The sequence below is a fragment of the Carya illinoinensis genome, chromosome 10 (assembly GCF_018687715.1).
Source record: "Carya illinoinensis cultivar Pawnee chromosome 10, C.illinoinensisPawnee_v1, whole genome shotgun sequence".
NCBI classification, from domain to species: domain Eukaryota; kingdom Viridiplantae; phylum Streptophyta; class Magnoliopsida; order Fagales; family Juglandaceae; genus Carya; species Carya illinoinensis.
The window spans coordinates 195,531-223,147 of NC_056761.1; the positions used below are offsets into that span (position 1 = coordinate 195,531).

A 27,617-nucleotide genomic window follows, 5' to 3' on the forward strand; every position below is an offset into this window, starting at 1 on the left:
CTCTACAGATCCTAACCAATAGGATCTCTTAAATAAACAATCTGGAAAGAGTTTCAGTTGAAGTAGGATTCTTCTGATGGATAGAATCTGTTGTGAGGACGTCTCCTGGCAAATTGCTGACATTTCGCCATAACTCTCTTCTGCAGTGACTGATTTCTGTTCAACTTTTGTTCTGGATAAATACAGATCCTCATGGACTCGATTTTTACCTAAATAACTTATCTAAACAACCTCTAAAAATTCTAGATAAACTCAATGTTGTTTAGAGATAAAGTTGATAATTATTTTACATTCATTTAAAAATTACAAATATAATGATAAGATAAACCTTATCATTTAGTCATCTAATTCTAGAAAACTTTTACCTTTACAATTTCCCCCTTTGAAGGATTGGTGACAAAACCAACTTGATGAATGTAATATAAAATCTGTCAAAAGCACAAACAGCAAACCAAGAAATCGAGTAGAAACTCCAAGCAAATAATCAAAAATAAAAACTTATGTCCAGCAAAAATAAACTTTCTCCCCCTCAATATATTCAACTCCCCCTCAACAAATTTATTTAAGCAAATTCATTAAACTCTCCCTCAACAACACACTTATTCAAACACCCTCTAAATTTCACAATACTAAAATATTTCATTTGCTCTTTCAATACTTCCCCTTTTTGTCATTAATTTGACATGACACAAAATAGAATAAATATCACTTATGTGCACCAAGATGAAAACACTAAGAAAGACATGATAAAAAAACTTCCATGTGTCTCAAGTTTTCATGGATTAAATGCACTTCATGTATAAGCATGAATGTATGTCAAACAATGAGCAAATGATTGAGACAAAAAAATCAAACACTTGTTGGGCATACTATGAAAACCGAATGACAGAAGCCAAGAACCCACTCAAAAATCATCTTCAATACATGCATAAAATAATCTAATATGAACAAATATTCAAGTACCTAAGGTATTCTAGCCCAAACATCACAAAATAACAACCAAAATCTCAATCTCCATATACATGCGCAAAACCTAAAACTGGAAGGAGAAAAGGATTTAAAAAACATAGGAGTCTTACCATGACGGAGAATCATATACCAAAATACTCGAGATTGAGTATTAATCCCTCAAAACAAATTGAATGAGTTGTGAATGATATGCAGAGGGCACGGGCTTGTGCGATGAGGTTAAGATCATGTAAGTGTGGGTGATTTCAAGAAAATTTGGGAGGGGGGGGGGGGGAGACTTTAGCAGTGACTTAAGTCACTTAAGTGAATAATGCTCGTGCACGTACCTTGAGCTTTGGAGTCCCACTAGGACTTATACCATTAAACAAGAAAACATCTCTCAGACTTAGATTTCAGAATCACAAATATCCAATATTGATAAAAATATAAAAGATATATATATTTGCTTATTTTCCATTATTTATTTTCTGTAATTTATTTTCTGCAATCATATTCATATTTATTTCCTGCAATCATATTTATATTCTGCAATCATATTTATATTTCAGTATATTTATATTTCAGTACTGCATACATGCATAGGTCGGCTGAGCCGCAACATATTCCTACTCACGTTTAATTCTTGCCATTTATCTTTGTGCTTATCTTCCTGCTCTTTTCTTGATTCTTCTTCCTGCTCTTTTCTTGATTCTTCTTCGGCTCTTCTTCCGCTCTTTTCTTGGTATCAGAGCCATCTTTTCGACTCCTGGTAATTAATAGTTCGTATTTACTTCTTATCATTTCTCTTATTTTGTTGTTCTACAAACCAAAGACCGAGCTCCTACTCTGTCTAGTTATCCCCAGACTTATCAAGAGACCTACTGTCCTGTAAGACCAGTTGCTAGGTGAGCGTAGGGCATTTAGACGCCAGGGTGAGATTAGCTTTGAGGGTATCTGATACTTCTGAGGTGTGAGGCACTATTTTGTTTAAAAACAAAGTAAGAAAAATGTATAGATCTAATTCAACTATTAGTTCCAGTTCCAGGATTGAACCCCCTGATATCATTAATGAGGAAGATTTCTCAGTTGAAGAAACTGATCCTTCTGTTAATTGGAATTAATGGACGATTCCACGTATTCAACCCAGTTCTATTTATCAAACAAGTTGGTTTAAGTCTAATCTCAGTTTTAATTCAGAATTCAAAGTTAAAACTGTTAAACAAACTTGTGAAGTCTCCAATGTTCAAGAAAAATATTATCTTTTCACTAAGAAATCCATACAGGAATTCTTGTCAAAAGGTTATAAGTTTCTTCATATTGGATCCGTTCAGATCGCTGTTAAATCATTAATAAGATTGAGAATTAATGCTTCTATTCTTCTATGCTTAAGAGATGCTAGACATAATCAGTTTGAAACTAGCATTCTTGATATGATTCAATCTTCTTTATTCAATGGTCCTGTTTACTTTGATTGCTTTCCTGATTTACCACTTGCTTTAAATGATCTAAATATTCTAAAAGCTTTAACTTTAAACATTACTACCTCTGGTTATGATATGATCAAAGGAAGCAAACCTCTTGCTGTTATTTACCGAATCTATTACAGGATTTTAAAATCAACTTTAAATCCCAAAACTGTTCTGAAATCTACAAGAGGAAAAACTTTGTTAATCCAAAGTTCTACCCCTGATGCCAACGTAAAGGTTCCAACAATGATTCATTGGAAAGATATTTCTCTTCCTAATGAATGGATCCTAAACCAAGAAGTTCCACCTGCTCCCATCTTAACTGCCAAACCTGATCTTGATTATATTCAACAATATTTTAGATGGTACTGTCAAAATTAGCTTTGGTCCAACTCCGGCTACAAGTTTCAGAAGAAACTCTTTTGCTGGATCTAGATCTTCTTTTAATCCTGCAGCAGAAGACTGTGAAAGAAGAGATCAAAATCTCAATATCTTTCTTAAGGATTCTCCAAAAGCTGCTCAACCTGTTTTAAATAATTTTGATTTAAAAATGAAAGGGCTTTCTACGTCCTCTCAAATTACCTCTGCCTTTTATTCAGCCAAAGATGTTGAAACATCTAAAGGCAAATCCATAAGGGACGAAGCTAACAAGGATGATGAAGATACTTCAACTTTGTCTCCTACAGCTTCAGATATGGCTGCTTCCATTGCTCCTTTACCTAGTCAGCTTAATATCATTAACAGAAATTATTTTGAAATAGATTTAATTTCTCTGTTCAAATATTACAATTCAAAAGAAAACCGTGATAAGAGAAAAACTTATCATGCGACTTTTTCTAATCTTGAAAAATCACGTGTTAAACGCAAATGGAAAGAAAAGATGAACACCGAACAAAAACATATTCTTTTCTTTGATTTCCTTGAAAATTATTATGTTTCAAAAAATAGTTTAAATGTTTTAAAAACTGATTTTGTCAAGGAAGACGGAAGGACTACTGTTAAGTCCAGTCATCCTCCTTCAGAGGTAATTGTTATTTCTCATTTAGGTGTTGATTTAACTGCTTCACCTTTTAAAGCACCAAATACTGAGTCCAATAATCAAGATATTAACACAGTTTTGTCCGAAACAAAGAAAATTATCCAACAGAATAATTTTTCTACTACTTGTCTCCAAACCATAGGACAACAACTGGATAGGATAGAAGAAAAGATAGAAAATCCAATTTCTATCCAATCTTCAACACCTGTTTCCCAGTCTACTAACAAACCTTTGATTATTTTACCAGAAAAAAGGCCAATCTTTGATCCCATAACAAAACAAAACAAAACTCTTGATCAAATCAATCAAATGCTAAAAAATATCAAGATTGAAAAACCTTCCTCTAGTAAACCTGAAAAACCTTCAACTAGTGCTTTAACCAACAAAGAAGATGGTTTTGTTCAAACTACTGACGCAGACTCATCTGAAAGTGACTCCTCAACTGTTCAAAACATTGATTTACTCAAAAAGAATTTTCACCAAGATGATTTCAAACTTGCTGGTCTTGAATCCAAACCCAATCCAATGAGTTTTACAAGAAACTGGTATTCAAAACCTACACCCCCTGATTTACAATTCGAAGAAAAAATCTTTTAATCTCAATCCTCTTATTCAGCTGATAAAACTTACGAATGGAATATTGATGGTATGTCTCAATAAGAAATACTAAATACCATGAGTAAAATGTCTTTAGATGCAAATGCTTATATTAATAATAATATTAGAGAACCTGATATTGTTGTTATCTTAACCACTGGTTTTACTGGAATGATCCGTAATTGGTGGGATAAACACCTTTTTCTGGAGACCAGAGAAGCAATCCAACATGCCGTCAAAAAAGATGACAATGGACTTCCTGTTTTTTATCCCTCTATTAACTCTACTCCTTTCGATGGTGTTAATACCTTAATCTATACTATTATTAAACACTTTATTGGTACTCCTTCTAATATTACAAATCGTATTTCTGATTATTTAAATAATCTGCGATGCCATCAAATGTCTGATTACAGATGGTATCAAGATGTTTTTACCTCCAGAGTAATGCTTCGGGACGACAGTCAAAAGCCTTACTGGAAGGAAAAATTCATCGATGGTTTACCTCATCTTTTTGCTCTCAAAGTCAAGGATGAACTCACTGATACCTCAGGGTTTCTTAATTATGATAATTTCACTTATGGTGATATTTTCAGCGTAATTAAGAAGCTCGGTATTAGTATGTGCAATGATCAACGTATGCTTCGTCAACAGTTGAAAAATAGTAAGAAAGCCAAGTACGAAATGGGAACATTTTGTGAACAGTATGGCCTTCCTCCTATTGCTCCTTCTAGACGAAAGCCCAAGCAGTTTAAACAGTTTTCCAAACCTCGTGGTGGTTACAAGAGAAAACCCCGTGATGATTTTTACAAAAAATCACCTAACAAGAAATCATTTCCTAAAAAGAAGAATTTCCAAAATGCTTCAAAAGGAAAATGTTTTAATTGTGGGAAGAAAGGACATTTTGCTGATAAATGTACCCAGAAACCTAATAAATTCAAAAATAAGCTTAATGCGTTGAATATTAGTGTCATTGATCAAGAAGAATTATTCCAACTCATGGAAATGAAAGCTTCTTCCTTTGACATGAGTGAATTCAATTCTAGTGATTCAGAATATCACTCAGAAACTGAATCTTCTGATTCTTCCATTATTAAGCTTGGTTGTAACTGCACTGACTCTTGTTGCAAACCTATAGAAAAAACAATTAATGTTTTATCCAAAGGGGAAGAACAAGAAAATCTTTTATTAACTATGATTTCACAAATTCAGGATCCAGCGCTTAAACAAGAATACCTTCTTAAGCTCAAGAAGACACTGACTCATCCTGAGTCAGAGCCTCCTAAACAAAGGATCAATTTTCAAGAAACTTTAGAAAGGTTTCAAAAGAAAAAACCTAAAGAAGTTTCCACCCAAGATTTACAAAATGAAGTAAATCTAATCAAAAAAGAGATTATTGAACTCAAGACTAAGGTCAATAAACTCAAAGATTCAAACTTTGCTTTACAGCAAGAGCTTTTATGTGTTAAAATTGATAAACAGTTTGATCATAACATCCCTTCTAATGATGAGCAGCCTTCTAGTTCTGAGAAAACTGAAGAGAAATCTTCAGAAAATCAGGTTGCTTTAATTCGCCATTCCATTCCCCCCAAATGGTTTTCACGTGTTAACATTATCATTGCTCATGATTTCAAATTCTCTGGTATTGCTATGATTGATTCCAGATCAGATATGAATTGTATCCAAGAATGATTAGTTCCCAGTAGATATTATGAAAAATCTACTGAAAAGCTATCTGCGGCAAATGGATCTAAGATGAAGATCAATTATGAGTTAAGCAATGCTCATGTTTGCCAAGACAATGTTTGCTTCAAAATCCCTTCTGTTTTAGTCTGAAATATGTCTGATAAAGTCATATTAGGAATCCCTTTTATCTCTACTTTATATCCTTTTATTTCTGACAAAGATGGTATCACTACTGATCCTTTTGGACAAAAAATGAAATTTACTTTCGCTACAAAATTCGAAATCGACACTGACAAAAGCTTGAAATCCTTGCTTTTGGCAAAAACCCAGCATTTGAATTCCCTTCAACAGGAAATCAAATACAAAAAGATCTCTGAACATTTGTCTAATCCTTTGCTCCAATCAAAAATTGATGATTTTAATCAAAGATTAATCTTTGATGTTTGTTCTGATCTCCCCAATGCTTTTTGGCATAGGAAAAAACATGTTGTTTCCCTTCCTTATGTTAAGGATTTCTCTGAGAAAAACATTCCCACTAAAACTCGCCCTATTCAGATTAATAGTGAAACTTTAGAATTCTGTAAACAAGAAATTAAAGATTTGCTTGCTAAAAACATTATTAGACCTAGTAAGTCTCCATGATCTTGTGCTGCTTTCTATGTCCAAAAAAATGCAGAAATAGAAAGAGGTACTCCTCGTCTAGTTATTAATTACAAACCTTTGAACAAACTCTTAGAGTGGATCAGGTATCCCATCCCCAACAAAAATGACTTAATACAAAGATTAAGTGATGCAATAGTCTTTTCCAAATTCGACTTTAAGTCAGGATTTTGGCAAATCCAGATCTGTGAGTCAGATAAATACAAAACTGCATTCACTACTCCCCTTGGTCATTATGAGTGGAACGTGATGCCCTTTGGCCTCAAAAATGCCCCTAGTGAATTCCAAAATATCATGAATGACATTTTCAATGCCTTCACCCATTTTACTATTGTTTACATTGATGATGTTCTCATATTCTCCAAATCCATTGATGAACACTGGAAACATTTGCAAACGTTTCTGGATATCATCAGAATAAATGGTCTTGTTGTTTCTACAAAGAAAATCAATTTGTTCCAGACCAAGATTCGTTTCCTTGGTTATGATATTTCAGAAAGCAAAATTAGACCCATCAATCGGGCTATAGAATTTGCTGACAAATTTCCTGATGTCATCACTGATAAAAATCAATTACAAAGATTCCTTGGTTCCCTCAATTATGTTGCTGAATTCTATCAAAACATGAGAAAACAGTGTAAACCATTGTTTGATCGTCTGCATACTAATCCTTCTGTTTGGACAGATATCCATACCAATCTTATTAAGCAGATCAAGGCATATGTCAAAACTTTTCAATGCCTTGGTATTCCTACTCCTGATTCCTTCAAAATTGTGGAAACAGATGCCTCAGACATAGGTTATGGCGGCATTCTGAAACAAAAAGTTTCACCAGACTCTTCTGAGCAAATTGTTCGTTTCCATTCTGGAGTCTGGAACCCTGCACAGCATAATTATAGCACTATTAAGAAAGAAATACTTGCTATAGTATTATGCATATCAAAATTCCAAAGTGATTTAATAAACAAAAAATTCCTGTTACGCATTGATTGTATAAGTGCTAAATATGTATTAGAACAAGATGTTCAAAACATTGCATCTAAACATATTTTTCATCAGATGGCAAGCTATTTTAAGTATTTTTGACTTTGATATTGAGTATATTAAAGGTTCTGATAATTCTATTCTTGATTTCCTTACTCGTGAATTCTTGCAGCAACCATGAACAAAAAACGAGATAAAGGAAAACAAATTGTCCCCGCCCCACCACCACCTGTTTCAACCAAACCGGCAACTCCTGTGGAAATTGCCAATAGATTTACTACCTTGGATAGTATATCAAAACCTGCTTCTTTTGCTTCAACTGTTTCAGCTCCATATGATCCATATGCCAAACCTATTGCTTCAGCAACAGCAAGGCCTACTCAGTTATTCCTCCCTACTTCAAAAACCCAATACATCAAAAAAATGTATTCTTGGGACCTATTCTACATTGAACCCAATCGATCCATAGACACAGATCCCTACAAAATAGCTACCCGTTATTTTCCCCCCAATTTCCATTGGATCCCGGAGAATCCATCCAAAAATCTCCAGTTTTATTCCAGTATCCTGATCCACATTGATTCCTTAACCATTAAACCTATTTATGATAAAACAGATGATTCCTTAACCATTAAACCTATTTATGATTCCTTAACCATTAAACCTATTTATGATAAAACAGGTGATAAAGAAATTTTATCACCAAAATATGTACTAGAAAGTACTCTAAAAAATATGTAGATCTGAATCTCTGCAAATCCTAACTAATAGGATCTCTTAAATAAATAATCTGGAAAGAGTTCCAGTTGAAGTAGGATTCTGCTAACAGATAGAATCTGTCGTGAGGACGTCTCCAGACGAATTGCTGACATTTCGCGATAACTCTCTTTTTCAGTGATTGATTTCTGTTTAGCTTCTATTCTGGATAAGCACAAATCCTCATGGACTCAATTTTTACCTAAATGACTTATCTAAACAACTTCTAAAACTTATAAATAAACTCAATGTTGTTTAGAGATAAAGTCGATAATTATTTTACATTCATCCAAAAATTACAAATATAATGATAAGATAAATCTTATCATTTAGTCATCTAATTTTAACCAATTTTTACCTTCACAATTTTCACTGGTCAAATCTAGTCAGTCCAAATTACTAACCAAATATTATTTTGGCATAAAAAATTCCTACCGAGCATGCACACGTACTAAACTAAGGTCTAGCATTCATATGTTTTCCCCTCATGCCACTAGGCTGGTAATAGCAGCCTGTGACTTGTTTTAGTTGAAGCTTAACTAGGATAAGGTGAAGACCAAAATAGATGTGAAAATCTGCTAGCAAGCACCCAAACACAAGCTCTACGGAGTGAGAAATATAGCCGTTAAAAAATATATTATTTGAAAAAATATGATTATTGTAAAAAAAAAAAAAAATCGTTAAAAAATTTTATCCGTTGGAATAATATGAACGTTAAAAAATTAATGTCTAATTTTTTAAAAAACAAATAAATATTCAAACTATAATTAGAATTAAAATAAATGAAAATTTCAAAATCAATATTTTATAAAATAGTGATAGATTTGAAGAGTTTGTTATTTGTTTATGTTGAAAAGTGGTTAGTTAAATTTGTAAAAGTGATTTTTCTAGTCAAATTTTGACTGAATTTTGTTGAGTCCACTACTAATACTCTAACTATAAATAAAAATAAAATTTAGGTAAAATTTAACTAGCTAGCCCAAAACACACTGCATAACAAATTAAACGAAGTTACAGGAAATTTAGTTTGCAACTTTTTGGCTAGCCAAATATAGTCAATGGCTGGCTAAGCATTTTTTTCATTATTTTATTTTTTCCTATATCTCATTTTGCCGCTATTTCTTTCCACCTCTCTCATTTCGCATGATCGGAGCCATTTCAATTTTCAGTTGTTGCAGGTAAAAAAATAATGTTAACAGACCTTTCCTTATTTATTTTTGTTTTGAAAAAAATAAGTTTGTGACTTAGTGATAAATATTCAACTAAACAGTAATCATGTTTTTTAATTTGGATTCGAATGCCAATAGTACAAACTATAAGTTTATAGTTTTCAATTTATAATTGTTTAAATTTATTAACTAGGATAATCCTAGAATTGAGTTGAGTTTGTTATCTATTTGTATATATGAAAATTATAAATAGATATTTAAATAGAATAAAGATAAATTTAGAGAGTTTATTATTTAGTAATGTCGAAAAGTAACTAATTAAATAAAAAAAAAACTATCAAATTTGAGTTAAAGAATGGCTACTGTTAATGCTATGCTAGGCTTTGGTTCCCATTCTCACTCTCTCTCTCTCTCTCTCTTCTATCTTTTTTTCTTTCTTTCTTTCTTTTTCCTCCACTTGAATATTGGGGATGATCTGGGCGTTTCTGCCGCAGCCTTATTTGACTTGGTTTCCAAATGAGAATCGCCGTAGCCTCTCCTGCTTGGGTTTTCGGTTTTAGCAACCATGGGCCAAAACACATTCATATTTATTGTACTATTTATTAATATTGATCTTCATGATTTGAATGGTGATTCAGTCTGGCGTAACTATTAGGGGTGGCAATATGTCACACGATCCGTTAACTCAACACGAACACGACACGATAATAGCGAGTTAGGGTTTAACCTTAATGGGTTCGGGTCAAAACGGGTTGACCCGTTAAAACACGATTGCTTAACGGGTTGATAACGGGTTAACCCGTTTTGACCCGTTATAACCCGTTATGACACGTTAAGAAAGTTAAAGTTACAATTATACCCTTATATCTAAAAATAAAATTGTTAGAATTTCAATTTCAATATTTTTATTATTTGGATTGTAGTTTTGGACTTATAATTAGTTTTATAATTTTTATAGATATTGTAATTTTAACATTTATATAAAATTATGCTAAATTTAATCAGGTTAAAAAGGTTAATTTCAGACCTATTCAACCCATTTATATAAATAGTTTAAAATGAGTTGTATTGTGTCGTATTAACTTATTTCGTAATATTTTCTTAATTTATTTGTTTACTTATAAAAAAACATATTTCGTAATATTTATTAATGGGTCAAAACGGGTTGACACGACACGACCCGTTATGTTAATGGGTCGTGTTAGGGTTTGAGATTTTGACACGATAAGCTTAACGAGTCGGGTTAGGATTGACCTATATAACCCGTTAACACGATTTGACACGACATAAACACGACCCGTTAACACGATTTGACACTCCTAGTAATTATGATCCATCCGTTTTGACTAGTAACCTTTGTTTTAATCATTCAAACTCATAATTTTCTCATGTGATGTGACCATGTCTTCATTTTTCGCATATATACCATGCATGTATTTGGTTTTGATATTCTGAGTTGTCTTATCCTTTGTTTTTTCCTTTGCTATCAAATTGACTTAAAGAGAGAAGAAGAAGAAGCCAAAGGAATTGCTCAAGAAGTACGACCGATCCAAGTGATAAGATTCCAATCATGCACCAAACGTCTTGCCAAATTCTGAATCTTGGTGTGTTTGGAAATGTTATGTTATTCTTGGTCCAAGGGTGGAAGCACATGGGATGGGAAACCAAACAATCGTGTTAAGAAGGCGGCTGCAGCTGTACATAGAGCGCAGCACGGAAGGGCTATCACTTTCATTTATTATTTATTTGTTTATTTTTTATCTAGTGAACCCCGTTCTTCCACAATTGGAAGGTACAACTCGAGGGGGGCTGCTTTGAAATTGGGTCTAATCAGGAGGGAAGGAAATGAAGAGGGATCTTTATCTATATTGAGGTCTCGTATAGATGATATAGAATGAGATATTTTAAATGATAATAAATAAAATATTATTATAATATAATTTTTTAATATTAATTTTATATTAAGATTTAAAAAAATTAAATTATTTATTATATTTTATATAAAAATTTAAAAAAATTATAATAATAAATTAAAATGAAATAAAATTTTTAATATTGTGTAACAAATCCAGCCAGAGTGGGTTCTCACGACCCTCACCAGTCCATAAATCTCATTTTTTGGGATGAACTGCTACTTCAATCAGTCACAGTCCCGTCCCTGACCTTCATTCATGTTTTTTCATTAGATATGAGATGAGAGATGATGAAAAAAATAATAATAATAAATAGATTTTTTCATTAAAAATATTACATTTTGATCCATCAGCTAAGCTATTATCCAATTGGGTGGATGCATTATACGTCGATCCCTCACTAACTCAGATGCCGTATCTTATCTTCTTTACTCTTTTACTGCCCTAAAGTGGACTGCCCCTGCATTCTCACATTCGACCCACCTACTAAAAGCTATTTCATTTCTTATTACCGAAATTTTTGATCTTATTTATCATTAATCGGGAATTTGGAGGTCAGGCCGCTATTCATATGTACGTGCCACCGCACTAAGCAAATTTACTTAGAAGGGAACATTTACCATTATTTTGTTCTGAGTTCAATGATTTCCAAGGGCTGCGTGCTTATCGTTAGTTTTCTGCCAAATGCTAAATAGACATTCACACGAAAATGCCAGAATAGATATAATAAAATGACATTACTTTTAAACCAAAATATATATAAGTGCTTAATCAATACGTAAAGGAATACATAATGCCCAGATAGTGCCTTATTTACAAACAATATATTATAAAGACCTCAATGCAAATCCAGCCGGTTCTTGACTCTCCGTAATATCTTCAAGGAAGCGCTTCAAAGTCCATCATAGTAACCACCGCACGTTATGTGAGCTCTGGTCATAGGAACTCCTCTTACTGCTGCAAGTGCATCATTCAATTTGGTTGCTTGGTTCCCCACTTGCTGCTTTATTCTCTGCAATCATATAATTGGAGCTGACTCAGCTCAATGAGACCCCCATACCCTTAGTGGGGCACTGTGAAACTAATCCTATGAATCACCCTTTATGTTTAAGCTCCCTAAGAAATATGCTAAATCTTAGCTTGTTAGGCATGTGAAATTGAATTACCTGTGTTTTTCTTCCGTTTCCACTCTGAATATGTCAGCTAGCATGTATATCTAGTTGATTACCCGACCATAAATCTAAAATTATTCTTGACTAATTTTAATGGAAGAAAGAAGAGATCGGAGATCCGTATCTCCGAGATCGAGATCATGAAATCAGTTAGTTTTAAATGCCTGAAAACAAGACTGTACAAAAGGACAAAAAATGTGAAGAAGGACAAGTCGCAAGAAACTTGCTGACCTTGTCATCAGTGTAGATCTGGAACCGAAGCCTCTCCTTCTTTTGGTGCTGTTTGTCTCCAGGTTGGTTTCCAAAAAACAGAATACAGATCGTAGCAGCAGCAACACCAAAAGAACAAATAGCCCCAATCCCAGTTAAGCTCCATTTCCATATGTTCAGCCTACCACTATTCTCTTCCCAAGTGACCTCCTCTTGGCTGCCATCACCGTCCATGTCCATGGTGTTTTTCTTGCTCATCGCCATCTCGTTCTCTACCTTCATTCTTGGGGAGGTCTTGCTCTCCAAAGCCTCACCTTTTTCCTCAAACTGAAAACTACCTGAATCAATTTGAGCCATGAATCCCCTAGAACCAGACCTAGGAGAGTCCATTTTCATGTCGACGAATTCATTTTCCTTCATTTTGAAGAAAACTTGCGAAACCGTGTCTTGATCAGCTTCCATAGCTCCTGTAATCGGAGCTATGTTTTTTTTAGGGATAACAGCCGATCTCACAACACTGATTTCGATAGGAACCTTAGCGATATCCTTGTGCAGTTCATCATCTTGTGCCTTGCCAGTGCCACCTGTTGATTCAAAGTGAATTGGAACTGTGACAAGTTGACTTGGCATCATTGAATTACCAGGTGGTTCGTTGATTTTCCTGGAATTTGGCGATGGGCATATGAAGTAATTCATGTTGAAAATAGTTTTTGGATCAGAACTGCGTTTGCCCCAGAAAATATTTTTCTCACCAACTTCACGGAAATCTAGGAAGGCATCGTCAGGGAGGTATTCCCACTCATCAAGATCCATTTCCTAGGAGGATTTTGGAAACGGAAGAAAGGGTGGGGGTGGAAATAGGAGGTTTTTTATTTTTATTTTATTTTTTATTTTTTTTTGGGAGGGGGGTGTTGGGGAATTGGATCTTGGGTGGGTGTTGAATTATTGAATCAAAGAAGTGGCTCTCATGGAGTTTTAGCGAGGAATCCCCATCATTAATAAGCGCAGGCCACCGGCATGGTGTCCTCTAGCTCTTGGAGTGAAGACTGAACCCATTAGCTGGGAATTTGAGATGATTTATGTTCTTATCCATCCTAAAGGCGACAAACGGTGGATGGTCCACGTGGACCCATCTGGAGAATAGCTTCTTGATGGGAATGCCTTCTCTTCCAAGATATTTCTTTTGATTTCTTTAATGGATTAATCCCTCACTTCCATAGGAAATTCAAGATTAGTTTTTCCCTTAATTGTTTGTTCCATATATATAAATCTTACTTTTTTAGATACAAAACAACTTTGATAAATATGTTCAACTCGCATAAAGTAAATAAAGAGAGTTTATTTTCGAATAAATATTATATGTACTTACTTTCTAAAGTGTAGGCTGTTGAAATTAAATGGAAATAAAACAAAAGACGATCCTCAATTCAAGTTTGATTGATTACTATAGTGGTAGAATAGATGATAGCTGAAGGTTCTTCTTTTAGTCCTTTATGTGGACACGTCTCGAAGAGAGTTGCCAGAGACTTTTACTCTGAAGAGAGAGAGAGAGAGAGAGAGATGCTTTTGTTAAGTCTTTTTCCTATACTCTCTCGAAAGGATGGATGGTGTCGGTTGCTTCTTAGAGTTTGCTTGGAGTGACAACGATGGGTTTTGTTGTTTTTAAGGGAAAAAGATGAAAGTGGAAGCCCCATAGCCATACAAATGTCCATGGGCTGGTGTCTTTAGGTTACACACATAATATTTGTTTATTTTTTAAATATCAGTACATATTTGGATTAAAATCCATCAATTCTTTTTCTTGCGTGTTTAAGTCAGTAAAATTCACATGAATTTATATTATATTTTAGATTTATTTTACATTTTAATTTATTATATTAAATCACAATAATTTATAAATTTACTTTTATGAATCTATTTGTAATTAAAACATATTTCTAAATTTATAGATAAATGAATAGTATATGTATTAGCTATATTTAGCTTCTTACTTAGCAAAATTGTATTTCACATCTCATTTAGATAACCGGTTGAAGAGAGTTATTAAAATATTTCTTAAACATGATTTGAGATTTCTTAGAATTTTTGTAACTTGGATATAAACGCACATACAAATACATATATATATATATATATATATAGAATGAGGCTTTCCATGTAAGTCTTTGATATAATAATAAAAAATATTCAATAGATATAATAAAATACACATCGTATCCTTATCTAAGTTTAAACTTTATAATTTGGGCAATTATAAATTGGTGAACCGAAATGAAGCAAGCATTTCAAGCCCAAAAATAGGGGATAGATGTTTGTAACTTGTAAGCCAGAATATAAACACAATGCCATCCAATGTTGGCCTCCTCTTGAATCTTTACATAAATAATTAATTAATACATCCAGATTTGGCCGTAGTACTTGAAAATTGTAAGAGAACCTTTCCGAAGTCAACTTTTTCCGCTGCACGCAAATGTCATAAAACACCATTAACAATTTTGTATATACAGTTGTGCTATTTACGTAACAAATTTTATATATTTTAATATTATTTTTTATTTTATTTTATTTTTATTAAACTAATTTTATTGTTTTATTTATTATCCATACACTACGTGTTTATTATAGAAAAAATGAAAAAAAAATATCAAACTGGGTATATGATCATGATTTGTAAAGATGATATAGATTGGAGATTACCCCTAGTTCAATTTTGAATCAATGTGATGAAAAAGAAGGATGAGTTGAAAAAATTTGAGATTCTATTAAAAAAAAAATCTTCTTATAAATTTTAAATTTATTCTTTTTTTTTTTAAGTACACAGGATTGCATGAGAAGATGAGAATTTTTAATTTAAGATAAAAATTAAAAGTTGAATAAAATATTATTTTTTAATATTATTATTATTTTAAAATTTAAAAAAATTAAATTAAGATTTAAAAAAATTATAATCATAAAATAAAATAAAAATTTTAAATCTCTTCTTACTCCCAAACCTATTCAGAGGGAGAACGCATGCTATAGAATGATAAATATCCTAAAACTCAAATATCAGTTCCCGGAAAGACGGGTGGGGGAACGCATGATATAGAGATACACACCTACAAGTCAAAAGGATCCCCAATTCAGACTAGTTTGGATTAACATGAGGGTGGGCCGTACTTGATTGATCATATTTCGTGTGGTTAGCCGGAAATTGCGCTGAACCCACTATTTCAAAATGTTAAAACGGAAAGCTTGCTTTTAAAATAATGGAGTAATTTTGTCAAACCAAATTGACCTAAACCATCAGGCAAACCCACCATTGATCAGCAGTTGCACTGAAACTCATACTGCCCCAATTTATCATTCGTGAGAGAGAGAGAGAGAGAGAGAGAGAAGGGGGGGGGGGGGGGGGGGTGGTGTTTACATTCAACTGATCTGTAAAGCAGACAATTTACACGAAGAAAGCTGTTCTCAAATATACATGGTCGTTTGCTTCCTCCAAAACAAAAAAACCAGACTCAAACAAGGACAACAGCTTCAGCTACATCACTTAAGAATCATATTTTTTTTAGAAGAAAGCGGGGGAGGGAGGGAGAGGGAGACCCGCCTGCAACCACCTGAGCATCAGAGCAGTTCATAGTCTATCATTTTAAACGATGAGGTCTTTTCTACACCCAATTTCTCTAAAACATGACCGTAAAGTTCCACCTTAAGTCGACGATCTAGCTGATGATTCACCCAAAGCGACAGAGGCCAAGGAAGAAGCCCAAACTCGAGCATTCTTTGCACCTTCGTGGAAGTTATTGGTCTTGCATAGCCTCAGCTTGGTCCAAACCCTCCGTACATCAATCATGTGAAGGATACGTCCCATTATTTGGCTTGTTTCACCAAATATTTCCAGGTTGAAATGGGGAATATATGTGACCCAAAATGCTTCAAGACGGGATAAGACTGCTGGGAACATGTATACAAGTAGCTTCAAACAGAGGAACGATATAGAGAAGACCAAGTACGGTTCCCTCTTTGAGATCTCTTTCAACCACTCACTACTTGATGACAGGAAATTGGATGTTTCTCCACTCTCCAAGCAGATTGGTTGATCCTCAGCAAAACCTTGAACTGGTTCAAGGCCTGACATAACAGAGAGTTGCATCATGTAGTTGATCTTAGACACGTCAAATCACAAGAAATGCACATTAATCAGTTTCTTTGCTCCTCCTTTAACCAATGAGTTGCAGTCGCAGATCCAGGATTGAGTTCTTATTTTCCTTTAAAAAAAAAAAAAACAGTAGAAACACACTGTGCGCGCGCGGGGGGTGAGGGGATTTGAACACATTATCCATGACCCAGGAGAACCATTTTAGATTAGGGCAAGCATAGTCAAAAGTAGCAACTGGATCAGCCTAATCTAGTCGAATGCATCATTTTAAAATATGGTAAAAAATTACTTGGATCGGAGAAAATGGTGACTAATTGATGTGGAATTTAGCATGCACAATAAGAGCATATAGAGGATGATCAGATGATCCAACAGCGAACCCAACAAATATAAATTTAGTGGAAGGTTATTAACTAGTGTAACATTATAAAAAGTAACTTACCAAAAAACAAAAGACACTGCGAAGAGTAAATATTGATATAACCTGAACTCAACCCTGCATATATGTATGTACACACAAAATTATGTATCTATTTGTTTGCTCAGGATAACCTTACCTGTAGTCTTCTTATAAAATTGAACAAGTGATGAGAGATTTTTGGGCCCACGATATCGCACCCTTGATGTCTTGTTCACCATTAATATGGATGGCCAGCTATGGATTCCAAATCTTGAGAATATGCTGCAATACAACATGCCAAACTCAGACAAATAGCATCCAGCTTTCTAAGTCAAACTCGTATTTCCATTGGCATCATCCAGGTTACATTAAGAAGGTCAATTGCATACAATAGAACTTGCATGTCAAGACAATTTTTTTATAGATAAAAATACGAGAAGCAAATTGATAGTTTATCTTCTAAATAATCTTGCACCACTTACCCAAAAATATAGAATCAACTCAGACATGGTTAGAAGATCAAATGCCACAGCAAATTAATAGAGACACCATTACACTCAAATTAGGAAGAGAGAGAGAGGGAGGGGAGGGGGGGGGGGGTTTCTGGAAATGATTCCAAGAAGATCGACGATCATGATTCGCAAGGCTAAAAAATATTATAATATAACTCAACAATCATGCCGTCACTCATATACATTGCCAATCCCTGGGCAATCACGTTATGGTAGCTCTGGCATTTTTCAACCAGCCCATGCAACAACTGATCATGGGTGAATATATTCTCCACCCAAAATGAAAACATTAAAAACACAGTTCAAGTAAGTAGCGTCACACCTCGGCATGGCTGAAGATTTCTCAACTGTCAAATGTTCTATCTGCGGAAACATGGAACTGAGGGTTTTATAAGTAGGAAGTGCACTGCAAGAGAATGGGCACCAAGAAGCATAAAAGAGTACAGAAGTATATTCATTCCTCCCTTTGGAAGCCAGAGCTCTATCAAGGAAGTCTCCATCCACCTAGAGATAACAAAATAAAAATAAAGAAACGTCAAAATGCAATCCTTTACAGAAACAAATCTATAGTAACATGTCTCATTGGTAATTATGTAAGTACGAGCAATCAGGCTATACAATTCTAGAATATTTGTACATTCCCTCATTAATTTTCTCCATAACAGCAGGAAAAACTTAGATATCAATACTACGAACAAGAAATTAAACAATGGAAAGTGTGCCTAACATTCATGAAACACAAATGGTTGAGATCTATCACTAAAGAAAATTAAAGAGGAACGAAAACCATGGTATAAACATCCATCCCCTTCTCCTTTCAATTTCTCTACCCTACTAAATACGACAACATGGAAATCTTTTTTCCATTTTCCTTCCACCCTCGTCCATCCTTCCGCTTTCCTCCCGACCAAATATGCTCTAAAGACCATTTTGACAGATTATTCAGTGGCTAAAAGGCTAGGGAATACTGCAAAGGTTTAAGGTTTCAAGTGTGGAAGGAATAGGATATGGTTCAGGGTTGTAAATTGTGAATTATGAATTGTGAAGAAAAAAGAAAATCCTGTTTAGTGGCCATGTGAATAATGATGTAAATTGTAGCATCACACTAATTTGGGTACCTTGAGAAAAAACACACAAAGACCAACATGCCTCAATAATCAAAGCACTTGATATTCAATTATTCAAATCTCTGAATTCTTTAGATACATTGAGCACACATATAGACTCTCTTGACCCAGCCTACTAAGAATTTCTTTCCCCTTTTGTCCTACCTACTAAAATTCTAAATTGACTAATACATTAAAATCATAATAAAACATAGAAAACTATTTTTTTTTAAAGGAGAAATCCGTGACAGACAAACTCCAAAAAAGTTCTTGACCTGAAACTAATTACCAACCCCAATTATCAACCAAGCCTCAAAGCAATGTCATGTCTTCTGAAATTTTTTTGATAAGTCACGTCTTCTGAAATTTAACCTACACCCACACGTCAAGCTGCAATGGTGAGGGCTAAAAGTATGCGCATTTTGCATATTGTTTTACTACGTCGTGTGTTTTTCACCCATCATGGGTGCTAGCAAGCCTAGACTGAACGCCAGACTGTTCATCAAAGACTTTTCCAGGCAGCAAACACCCTGATGTAAATTGTAATCACCAAACCCTTGCAACTTGAATTGAATATATATAAAAAATTAAAAAAATTAAAAAAAAATCCTCCCAAACTCTTTACGGGCAAAACCTTGATGCTAGGTAGCCAAAGGCCATGTCAAGTATACACTTCTGCCCACCCATATTCATCGTTTTGCTCCTCCACAAGAACTAAATTCAAACCTTCCAGAATACGAATATATTCAAAGCCATACTTCCTGAGAGAGCTTTGAAGAGTCTAATTTAAATGGCAACCAGAGAAAATTATAATAATAAAAAATATAGAAAAAGTACAAGAAAAAGGGTCCACATAGACAAGCATTTAGTAACAACCCAAGACTGAATTCACCTCTTCCTTTCCGAAAATTAGGTTATAAATCAAAACTAGGGAAGTTCCAAAAATTTTATCATACCAGTTTAGAAGCCTCCTAACATTCAAGAGAGAGAGAGAGAGAGAGAGAGAGAAGCATTAAAAAGTGAACCATAATCGAAAACAGATTCCAATTCTCAACAAAATTTTGCAGCGCAATGTCGACTACACAAAATCAAAACCCAATACTCTCAACAAGAAAATACCAACGACGCTTTGCATTAAAAAAACAAGAACTAGAAACAAAAATCACCCAAGATCAAGCACAAATTCTCATAACCCTCAAATCAACAAATCAAATACAGCATGCAGGAGTATACAAATATACAACCATAAAAGGTTATCATAATAACCAAACAAATATTTTTAATAATAGAAAAATAAAAATAAATAAAAATAAAAACACTTAGAAAATCAGAGCGGAAGTGTAAAAATAAAAAAGAACGGAAATGAGAGCGCGTACCTGGAGAGGTGGGTTGGGGGAGATCGAAAGAGGGCATTGAGATTGAAGACCGTAGAGAAACAAATTCGATTCCTTAGGGCACAACGCCGAGGACGAAGACGCCAATCGCAACCAAGCGAAGAGATTGATGTAGAGGAAGAGAAGGGAAGCAACAGCCATAGGAAGAAAAGGGTATGAAGAGAGAATCAACAAGAACGGTGGGGGCAAAACGGGGAGAGGAAGATTCTGGGGGTATTGAGAACGAACACAAGCGATAAAAAGGGAGGGAAAGGATGGGGGTTTTTCCTGTCTCGACTCTCTCCCTATCTTAGCTTTGCTGTTATCCCTTTGTTTCTAACTTTCTGTGTTCTCCGTTTGTTTTCTTTTCTCGACTCTCTGTGCTATGGGTTATGGTATGGTAATTGGGGTCGGTACTTTGGAGGGAGTGCGCTGGTGATTGACTGATTGGCGTTATCTGATCTGACCTGAGAGCCTCACCGATTCCACTTTTTTTGCAGCTCTTGAAAGCCCCCTTCTTCGTCTTCGCGTCTTTGTGTGTGTGTGTGTGTATATGGTGATGGTGATAATAAGGCTTGTTTTGACAGTTAGAGATGAAGAACTTGTATATTTTGTATATAGTATTGAGGTGTAAATAATAATAAAATATTTAAATTTATATGTTTTATGAAATTTTAAAACATGGAGGAGAAAATTTTGACAAAAAAAAAATGTTATAAAATTATAATATTATTATAATATTATTTTTTTAATATTATTTTTATTTTATGATTTGAAAAAATTGAATTGTTTTTTATATTTTATTTAAAAGTTTAAAATGTTGTAATAATTATGTAATGATTATATAAAAAATTAAAGATTTAAAATTAAAAAGTACTTATATTTATTGTATTTAGATATTACAACAAGATAAGATTATATGAGATTGGATAATTTTGGAGAATTTTGCTATGTAAACTAGGTCTAAGAAATAATATTGATCTGAAACAAATTAAAACATAATATTTACAATGTCACAAGCATGTTACAAGAGATGGTGCAAAGAAATTTCTAAAGACATAAATAAATTTATAAACTAATATGGCTTGTTATGGTACGTTAAATTATAAAATTATTTTTATTATAAATTAAATCCAACGGATTTCTTAAAATCAGGTTAGTTTTTGAGTTTATTTTTACATAATCTTTTTGTATTTGTAACAATTCTCATTTCAAAATGAAAAATGATAAACACATCACTTTTTACAATACTTTATACAATTATGTTTTAAAATTATGATTTTTCTTTTTAGTAAAATACCTTATAAAAATATCTTCATTTTAAACACATATTGTATAATATATTATAAAATGTATTGTGTAATTATCATTACTCATTTCTAAATAGTGTATATACTAAAATTTCATTTTTTATTCATTTGTCTCGCAAATGCCCATTGGAAGTAGAAAGTTTATTTGTCATATTTGGACAAAGAAATTATTCAACTCAAAAGAGATCTTATACTAATAAACAATACAATTTGCCTTTCCAAACCCTACTTACGGCTCCAAAGCCTTTAAGCCTCGACTGAAGATTTCATCATCAAGGGGATGAATAGCAAGCAAAGGATAATTAAGAATTACTACTTGGAAGTAGGAAATTCCCTCTTCCCATTAAATATTCTCATAAATATTTCTAAACCCATCTTATATAAACTCCATATAACTTACTCCACCAACTTAACTCACTATTATTCATAAAGAGCTCACTTCAATTCAACTTAACTCAACATCCAAACGCAGTCTAAAAGATAAAACTAGGCGATGAAGTGCCTCTTAAAGTGGACTTATTAAAAAATAAACACTACATACGCAGCATAAACTAAAAAAAATCAAACGGAATCATTTATCTGAGTATTAAAAAATAAAAAATAAAACTAACATTCTCTCAAAACGCGAATGAATCTCATTGCCTCAGATTTCTACTACTGCAGAGTGTGCAGAATCATAGAGACGCCATCAGCGCCAGGAATACTAATGCTTCATATTTAACAAAACTCCAATTTCATGATAGCCGAGATTGGTCACACCCCTAATCCTACTTGTACCATGACGCTCGACCCTCCTTTGCAATATCATTCTTGATTGCGCGCTTCATTGATTTCACCACAAAGAAATACTGTCAACAAGAAAATATTCAAACTTTTTAATGAGAATTATCCATCCCTCTCACGAGAGAAAACACATTAAGCATCCAAAGTTCAGAAGCATACTTGGAAAGCAAAAATAAGCGGAATAAAGAACTTCCATCTCTCATTGGGGTTTGACCCTTCAATCAGCTTCTTGTCAACCAAAATAGACTTGCTTCCATTCAACACAACGTCTGTGATTGTTTTGACTAAATGAGGAATCCCCGCAGTTCCATCTGGGAGAACCTGTCACCAAAGCACAACCATCTTCACGATCTCTCATACAAGAGAAAGCATCCATGACAAATGCAATGAGAGATTAGGAAAACAAACAAGTAGCATCAGTAAATAGGCTAACCTTTTTATCATTTTCATTCTTATTATACTTTTCACTGTTCTCAACCAAGACAACAGGGATAGCAAACTCCTATAGAGAGAAAGGGAAAATAGACAAATGAATTTTATGAAATAAATCGAAGCTGAAAACCATAAGTAAATTTCTTTCCAAACAGAGAATTTTTCACCGTGCTGAGCTGCAACATAAAGATACTATAAGGTGTACCCAAGTTGGAACTCTGTACACTACGAAATGCTACATCGAGCACTAAAGCATATCTTAGGACATGGAAATTCACCATCAAAGTTGATTAGCAGGGAAAAAAATAGAAATCTCACTATCAATGTCATTTTTTGTAGGAAAATTCTATACACTATATTATCATCCCACTTTCATCCCACCATGTAAAATGTGGCATATTTATCAATTAGGGTACTAATTTTGTAAGGAATATTAAGAGGGTGTACTCTTGTACGCATTTAGGGTACTAATTTTTTTAATAAATAAATAAATGCATGTAGGATAAATTTGGTATGTGAAATCCGTACTCTCATTCCTTTAGGAATAGAATAGGTATTTCTATTCTTTTGTTTGGTGACAACACGTGATATCTTGCTTGGAATTAGATTAAAATTTATGAAATTCCCATTCCAATTTTTTTTCCCTAAAAAAATCCACTCAAAACTTTTTTTCAACCCAAGAAATAAAAAATAATAGACATGGGAATCCCATTCAAGGCACCTCACAATGGCCACCATGGTGGCTTTGGGTTTCAACCTTGAAGTTTTTTAATTTTTAAAAAACAAAAAAAAAGGATTCAAATTTGAAGAAATAAGGACGTAAAAAAATTACACTCTTGCCCCAAGGAACAGCTATTCCTCTTATTTTATGAAGGAAGGGAAATTCCACACCTAAGGCATAACCAAACTAAGTGTGGAATAGCGATTCTATTTCAGAGCCCATTCCACAAACCAAACCTGCCTCTTGTGAGTAATTTTAAAATGGCATTGGCATCCTGTAATTGGATGGAAATATCACATCATCCATACTACCAGAATACCTAATAATTTTCCTAAGGTAACTAAAAACTCTTGCATATTAGAGAAGAAGCAACTAGTAGCAACCATCCAACCAAAGAGAGATCTCAAAAGTGACACTTGAATTTTCACATGGACAAATCACTTATGCATCACACTATGCATTAGTGAACAACTAGCCTTCCAAACCTCTCCACCACAATGTCTTACCAAGTATCCCTCCCATCACCTTCCTAGCCACAGCCACATCACCTGATGCAAACAAAACCCAGGAACTATAATTTTCTCATAGACAGGTAGCAGTACCAGTAAGCATCTATCAAAGTAATCTAATTTCGTCAGATCTTAAGAACTGGACATAAGCAAACAGCCAAATGGCACAACTGTAGTCCTTTTACCTGGGGCAAAGCGATGTATCTATGTAAACTGTCTGGCAGAGCACACTTATTTCAACAAAGTATCATAGAAGTTTATCCATTTATGGATTATTTTAGCCTTTAAAATTTTGAAGATAAACAAATTTTCAAACAAACACAAAAACCCTTGCAGTACACATATACAGCATCTTAAAATAACTTTGCAAGTAAAAGAGAAAGCTAATAGATTATCATTTAGATAATCACCTTTCATGCATCTCATGCATCCTTCAGAATAGAATTGGACAATACACAAGTTCATGTAAAATGTCTCAAGTTAAGCAGTCAGGTACTCCATATGAAATACTAATGACAATGTAGCAGCAGGAAAAACAAAAACACAAGTCATGAAGATAAGGTTCCAGAAGAAGAATCAGGATAATTTCTTTCTAAATGAACCTGCTTATCGTGCTTTTCTAACCCCGCACCAAGACGAACAACTTTTAGAAGAGCCCCTGACCTTTTGGAGCAAAAATCCTCGTAAGAAAATCCATCAGGTGGTGAGAACTGCGCGTGTGTGAGAACAACCAAAGCCCTATTCCATATTCCTTTACCAAAACACTCTGTTATGGCCTTAACTACCTGCCTATCCAAGTTGTCGACCCTATAAGCATCCAAACGGTCCACATAGAGTAGAACATCGATGGTCTTGTTCAGAAGGAAACTGTTCACACAAGTTGCACACCCAGCCCATTGAACAGGAAAAAAAAAAAAAAAAGAAGAAGAAGAAGAAGTTGGATTCATTAAAAAGATTGGTGCCAGTTCCTCATGCATGCCAGAAAATACTACACGAGGAAATTGTAAAACTCCTACTATGTCAAGCAAGAGCATACCGTTTTAGAATCTCAAGTGTCCGGTCATTGATGAAATCTCCTTCAATTAGCCCCGGAGTGTCAATAATGTTCAAAGTAAACCCAGCACTTGCACGTGACACCATAAATGGCCTTGTTGCTTCAGACTACGAGAAACAACATAAAACCATATATATAAATATGAAATACACAGCACGGATGACATGCAAATAACCCAAAAAGCAGAATGCAGCATATACCTGAAAGGGATTAACAGACACTGCTCTTTCCCCTATAATCGAGTTAACAGTTGATGACTTCCCAACACCACCTTTCCCCATTACTAGTATTGTCAATGTGTTCACACTCTACTCCAACATATTAACAAAAAATCAAAAGACAAAAACACCGCGGACACAGTAAATTATACGCCTTTAAGCAAGCACATTTATAAATAACGGGAATATTATTATGAGAAAAAGAACCTCCTGCTTAAGTTTCCCCAGCAATTCAAGCAATTTAGTCTGTGTCGCTGAAGCGAACGTGTTGATCCCTACCCATTCACGTATTAGGGACGCCATAGATAGATGTTTTTATACTACTCCAAGCAAAATGAATAAAAATAAATTAAAAAAATATCAAGTAGTTCACAAAACAAGCAAAAAAAAAAAAAAAAAAAAACTGAAATTAAACTCTATAAAGAAATTATCACAAGCCCGTTCAGATAACCAACTCCTCATCCAATATAAAATAAATAAAGAAACAGTATTTTCTGTTATACACAATAGCCGCGCTCCATATCTCTAAAGTAACCACAGCATAACAATAGAACCTTATCAGAGAACAAGTTGACAATTTCTTTACATAACGCAAAGACCATAATTCGGTTTCTGCGTGTATTACTTTGAAAAAATAATGAGAAAGCTGGGGTTTTGGTACCCAAGGAAAATACCTAAATACTATATTTTTTTTTGGGGGGGGGGGGGGGGGGGGGGGTGGGCGTTTCTAATCCATCAACACAGGGAGTACCCAAATTGAGACGAGAATGAAGATTCGGGTTACCTGGGAAAAGCAGAGACTTTTGTACAATAAATGATTTTAATCCTTTGATCGGATCTCTCTTTCCAGTCTCCAGACTAAATACTGTATCGGCGGGTTTTCCAATCCTTCAATGTAGCGGCCTTATCCCCTTCATCCCACTCCCCCCTCGATTTTGGCAGAGACGCCTGGTCTAAAAACCTTAGCAGGGGTGGCGTCGGATTCGGTTCAATTTTAAACATATTTTAAAGCATCCTCGTCCCATTCTTCAACCTCATCCCTAAAATTTAACTCAAAATTACATTTCCTCAAATTTTTCTCTAAATTTTATTCATCTTTCAAAAACCTCCTACATCTCATTCCCCATCCCTATCTCTATTCTATTAAATAATATTTTTCTATTCTTTTTTATTACTTTTTTCTTTCACTTCTATTTACAAATTTAACTACTCAATATTTTTTCTTATTTTTTGAACAATTACTCTAGTGAATATTTTAAACAAAAATTTAAATTATTTTTTTGTGAATATGATAATATTTTTAAAATTAATTTTTTTATATTTTCTTAATTAATTAAATTATTTTTTAAAACTATAATAAATATGAGTATGAGAGAAAGTGTAGATGATTGAAAAATTATTTATTTTATATATTAGAATAAAATATTGATAAAAATGATTTAGGGACTGAATAGTGAGTCCCCAAATATGGGGACTTACTGTTTATTCCCTAAACCTTTTTCCTAAAATAGGGATCCGGATGTGGGGGGTATTTTAATCAAAACCCTAAAATAAACCCCAAATAATGGGGATTTTAGTGCTTTGGGGAATCGGATGGGAATGCTCTTAGAAGAGTAACTTTTACATATTTTTTATATATTTTACTCATACGAATGATTATATCAAATTTCTTTTAATATTCAAACAACCACATTTATAAAGTGTACAAAAAAATATATAAAAATAATTGTATGTAATAATGGGGATTTTAGTGCTTTGGAGAATCGGATGGGAATGCTCTTAGAAGAGTAACTTTTACATATTTTTTATATATTTTACTCATACGAATGATTATATCAAATTTCTTTTAATATTCAAACAACCACATTTATAAAGTGTACAAAAAAATATATAAAAATAATTATACATACAATTTTTATTTTTTAAAATTAAATCTATATATATTAACTTTCTTAATAATACTATAATTACGCTATGCATGATTCCAAATTCTAGAATGGAAGCAAACAATCTGTTCAGAGAAACTAGGCGAAACAACTTATTTCAGGATGTTGCCATAGCCTACGTCTAAGACGTCAGTTTCAACAATCTTGAAGCTGTTTGAAGTATGAATCCTAAGATGAAGATTCGTTATGAGTTGAACACAGCTCATGTCTGTCAAGACAATGTTTGTTTTAAGATTTTTTCTATACTTGTTAAGAATTTAACTCATGATGTTATTCTTGGTATGCATTTTCTTAACATAATTTACCCATTTCTTTCTGAAGCCGATGGGATCACAACTGATCCCTTTGGACAGAAAGTTAAGTTTAAATTTGCCTCTAAGTTTGAACGTGATACCACTAGAAGATCTGTGTTTTTGCTTTCTGCAAAAAGAAAACATTTATATTTTCTTAAATAAGAAATCAAGTTCAAACGTGTTTATGATAATTTGCATGATTCCTTGCTTAGATCAAAA

General features: G+C 33.7%; 3 protein-coding genes across 6 annotated transcripts; all 3 read right to left on the reverse strand.

Moving 5' to 3' along the window:
- Window positions 1-11,936: 11,936 nt before the first annotated feature.
- LOC122279884 lies at window positions 11,937-13,658 on the reverse strand. 3 transcript variants are annotated; one of them, XM_043090774.1, is made up of 3 exons: window positions 12,622-13,658; window positions 12,385-12,474; window positions 11,937-12,230 (listed from the first exon to the last, which is right to left on the reverse strand). In XM_043090774.1, the coding sequence occupies exons 1-2, from the start codon at window positions 13,411-13,413 to the stop codon at window positions 12,418-12,420; spliced, it is 849 nt and encodes a 282-aa protein (XP_042946708.1). In that variant the 5' UTR covers window positions 13,414-13,658; the 3' UTR covers window positions 11,937-12,230; window positions 12,385-12,417. The 3 variants fall into 3 exon arrangements, with proteins under 3 accessions (XP_042946708.1, XP_042946710.1, XP_042946707.1); XM_043090776.1 differs by lacking the exon at window positions 12,385-12,474 and having other exon boundaries at window positions 11,937-12,250; window positions 12,622-13,657; XM_043090773.1 differs by lacking the exon at window positions 12,385-12,474 and having other exon boundaries at window positions 12,622-13,654.
- Window positions 13,659-16,001: 2,343 nt separating this feature from the next.
- Window positions 16,002-20,726, reverse strand: LOC122279684 (5'-adenylylsulfate reductase-like 5). The gene is made up of 4 exons (XM_043090460.1): window positions 20,136-20,726; window positions 17,976-18,157; window positions 17,299-17,423; window positions 16,002-16,713 (listed from the first exon to the last, which is right to left on the reverse strand). The coding sequence occupies exons 1-4, from the start codon at window positions 20,292-20,294 to the stop codon at window positions 16,292-16,294; spliced, it is 888 nt and encodes a 295-aa protein (XP_042946394.1). The 5' UTR covers window positions 20,295-20,726; the 3' UTR covers window positions 16,002-16,291.
- Window positions 20,727-21,838: 1,112 nt separating this feature from the next.
- On the reverse strand, window positions 21,839-26,177 carry LOC122279358 (translocase of chloroplast 34-like). 2 transcript variants are annotated; one of them, XM_043089977.1, is made up of 8 exons: window positions 25,944-26,177; window positions 25,367-25,479; window positions 25,142-25,249; window positions 24,924-25,048; window positions 24,490-24,754; window positions 22,659-22,727; window positions 22,385-22,546; window positions 21,839-22,290 (listed from the first exon to the last, which is right to left on the reverse strand). In XM_043089977.1, the coding sequence occupies exons 2-8, from the start codon at window positions 25,460-25,462 to the stop codon at window positions 22,210-22,212; spliced, it is 906 nt and encodes a 301-aa protein (XP_042945911.1). In that variant the 5' UTR covers window positions 25,463-25,479; window positions 25,944-26,177; the 3' UTR covers window positions 21,839-22,209. The 2 variants fall into 2 exon arrangements, with proteins under 2 accessions (XP_042945911.1, XP_042945912.1); XM_043089978.1 differs by lacking the exon at window positions 22,659-22,727.
- Between the last annotated feature and the right edge of the window lie 1,440 nt (window positions 26,178-27,617).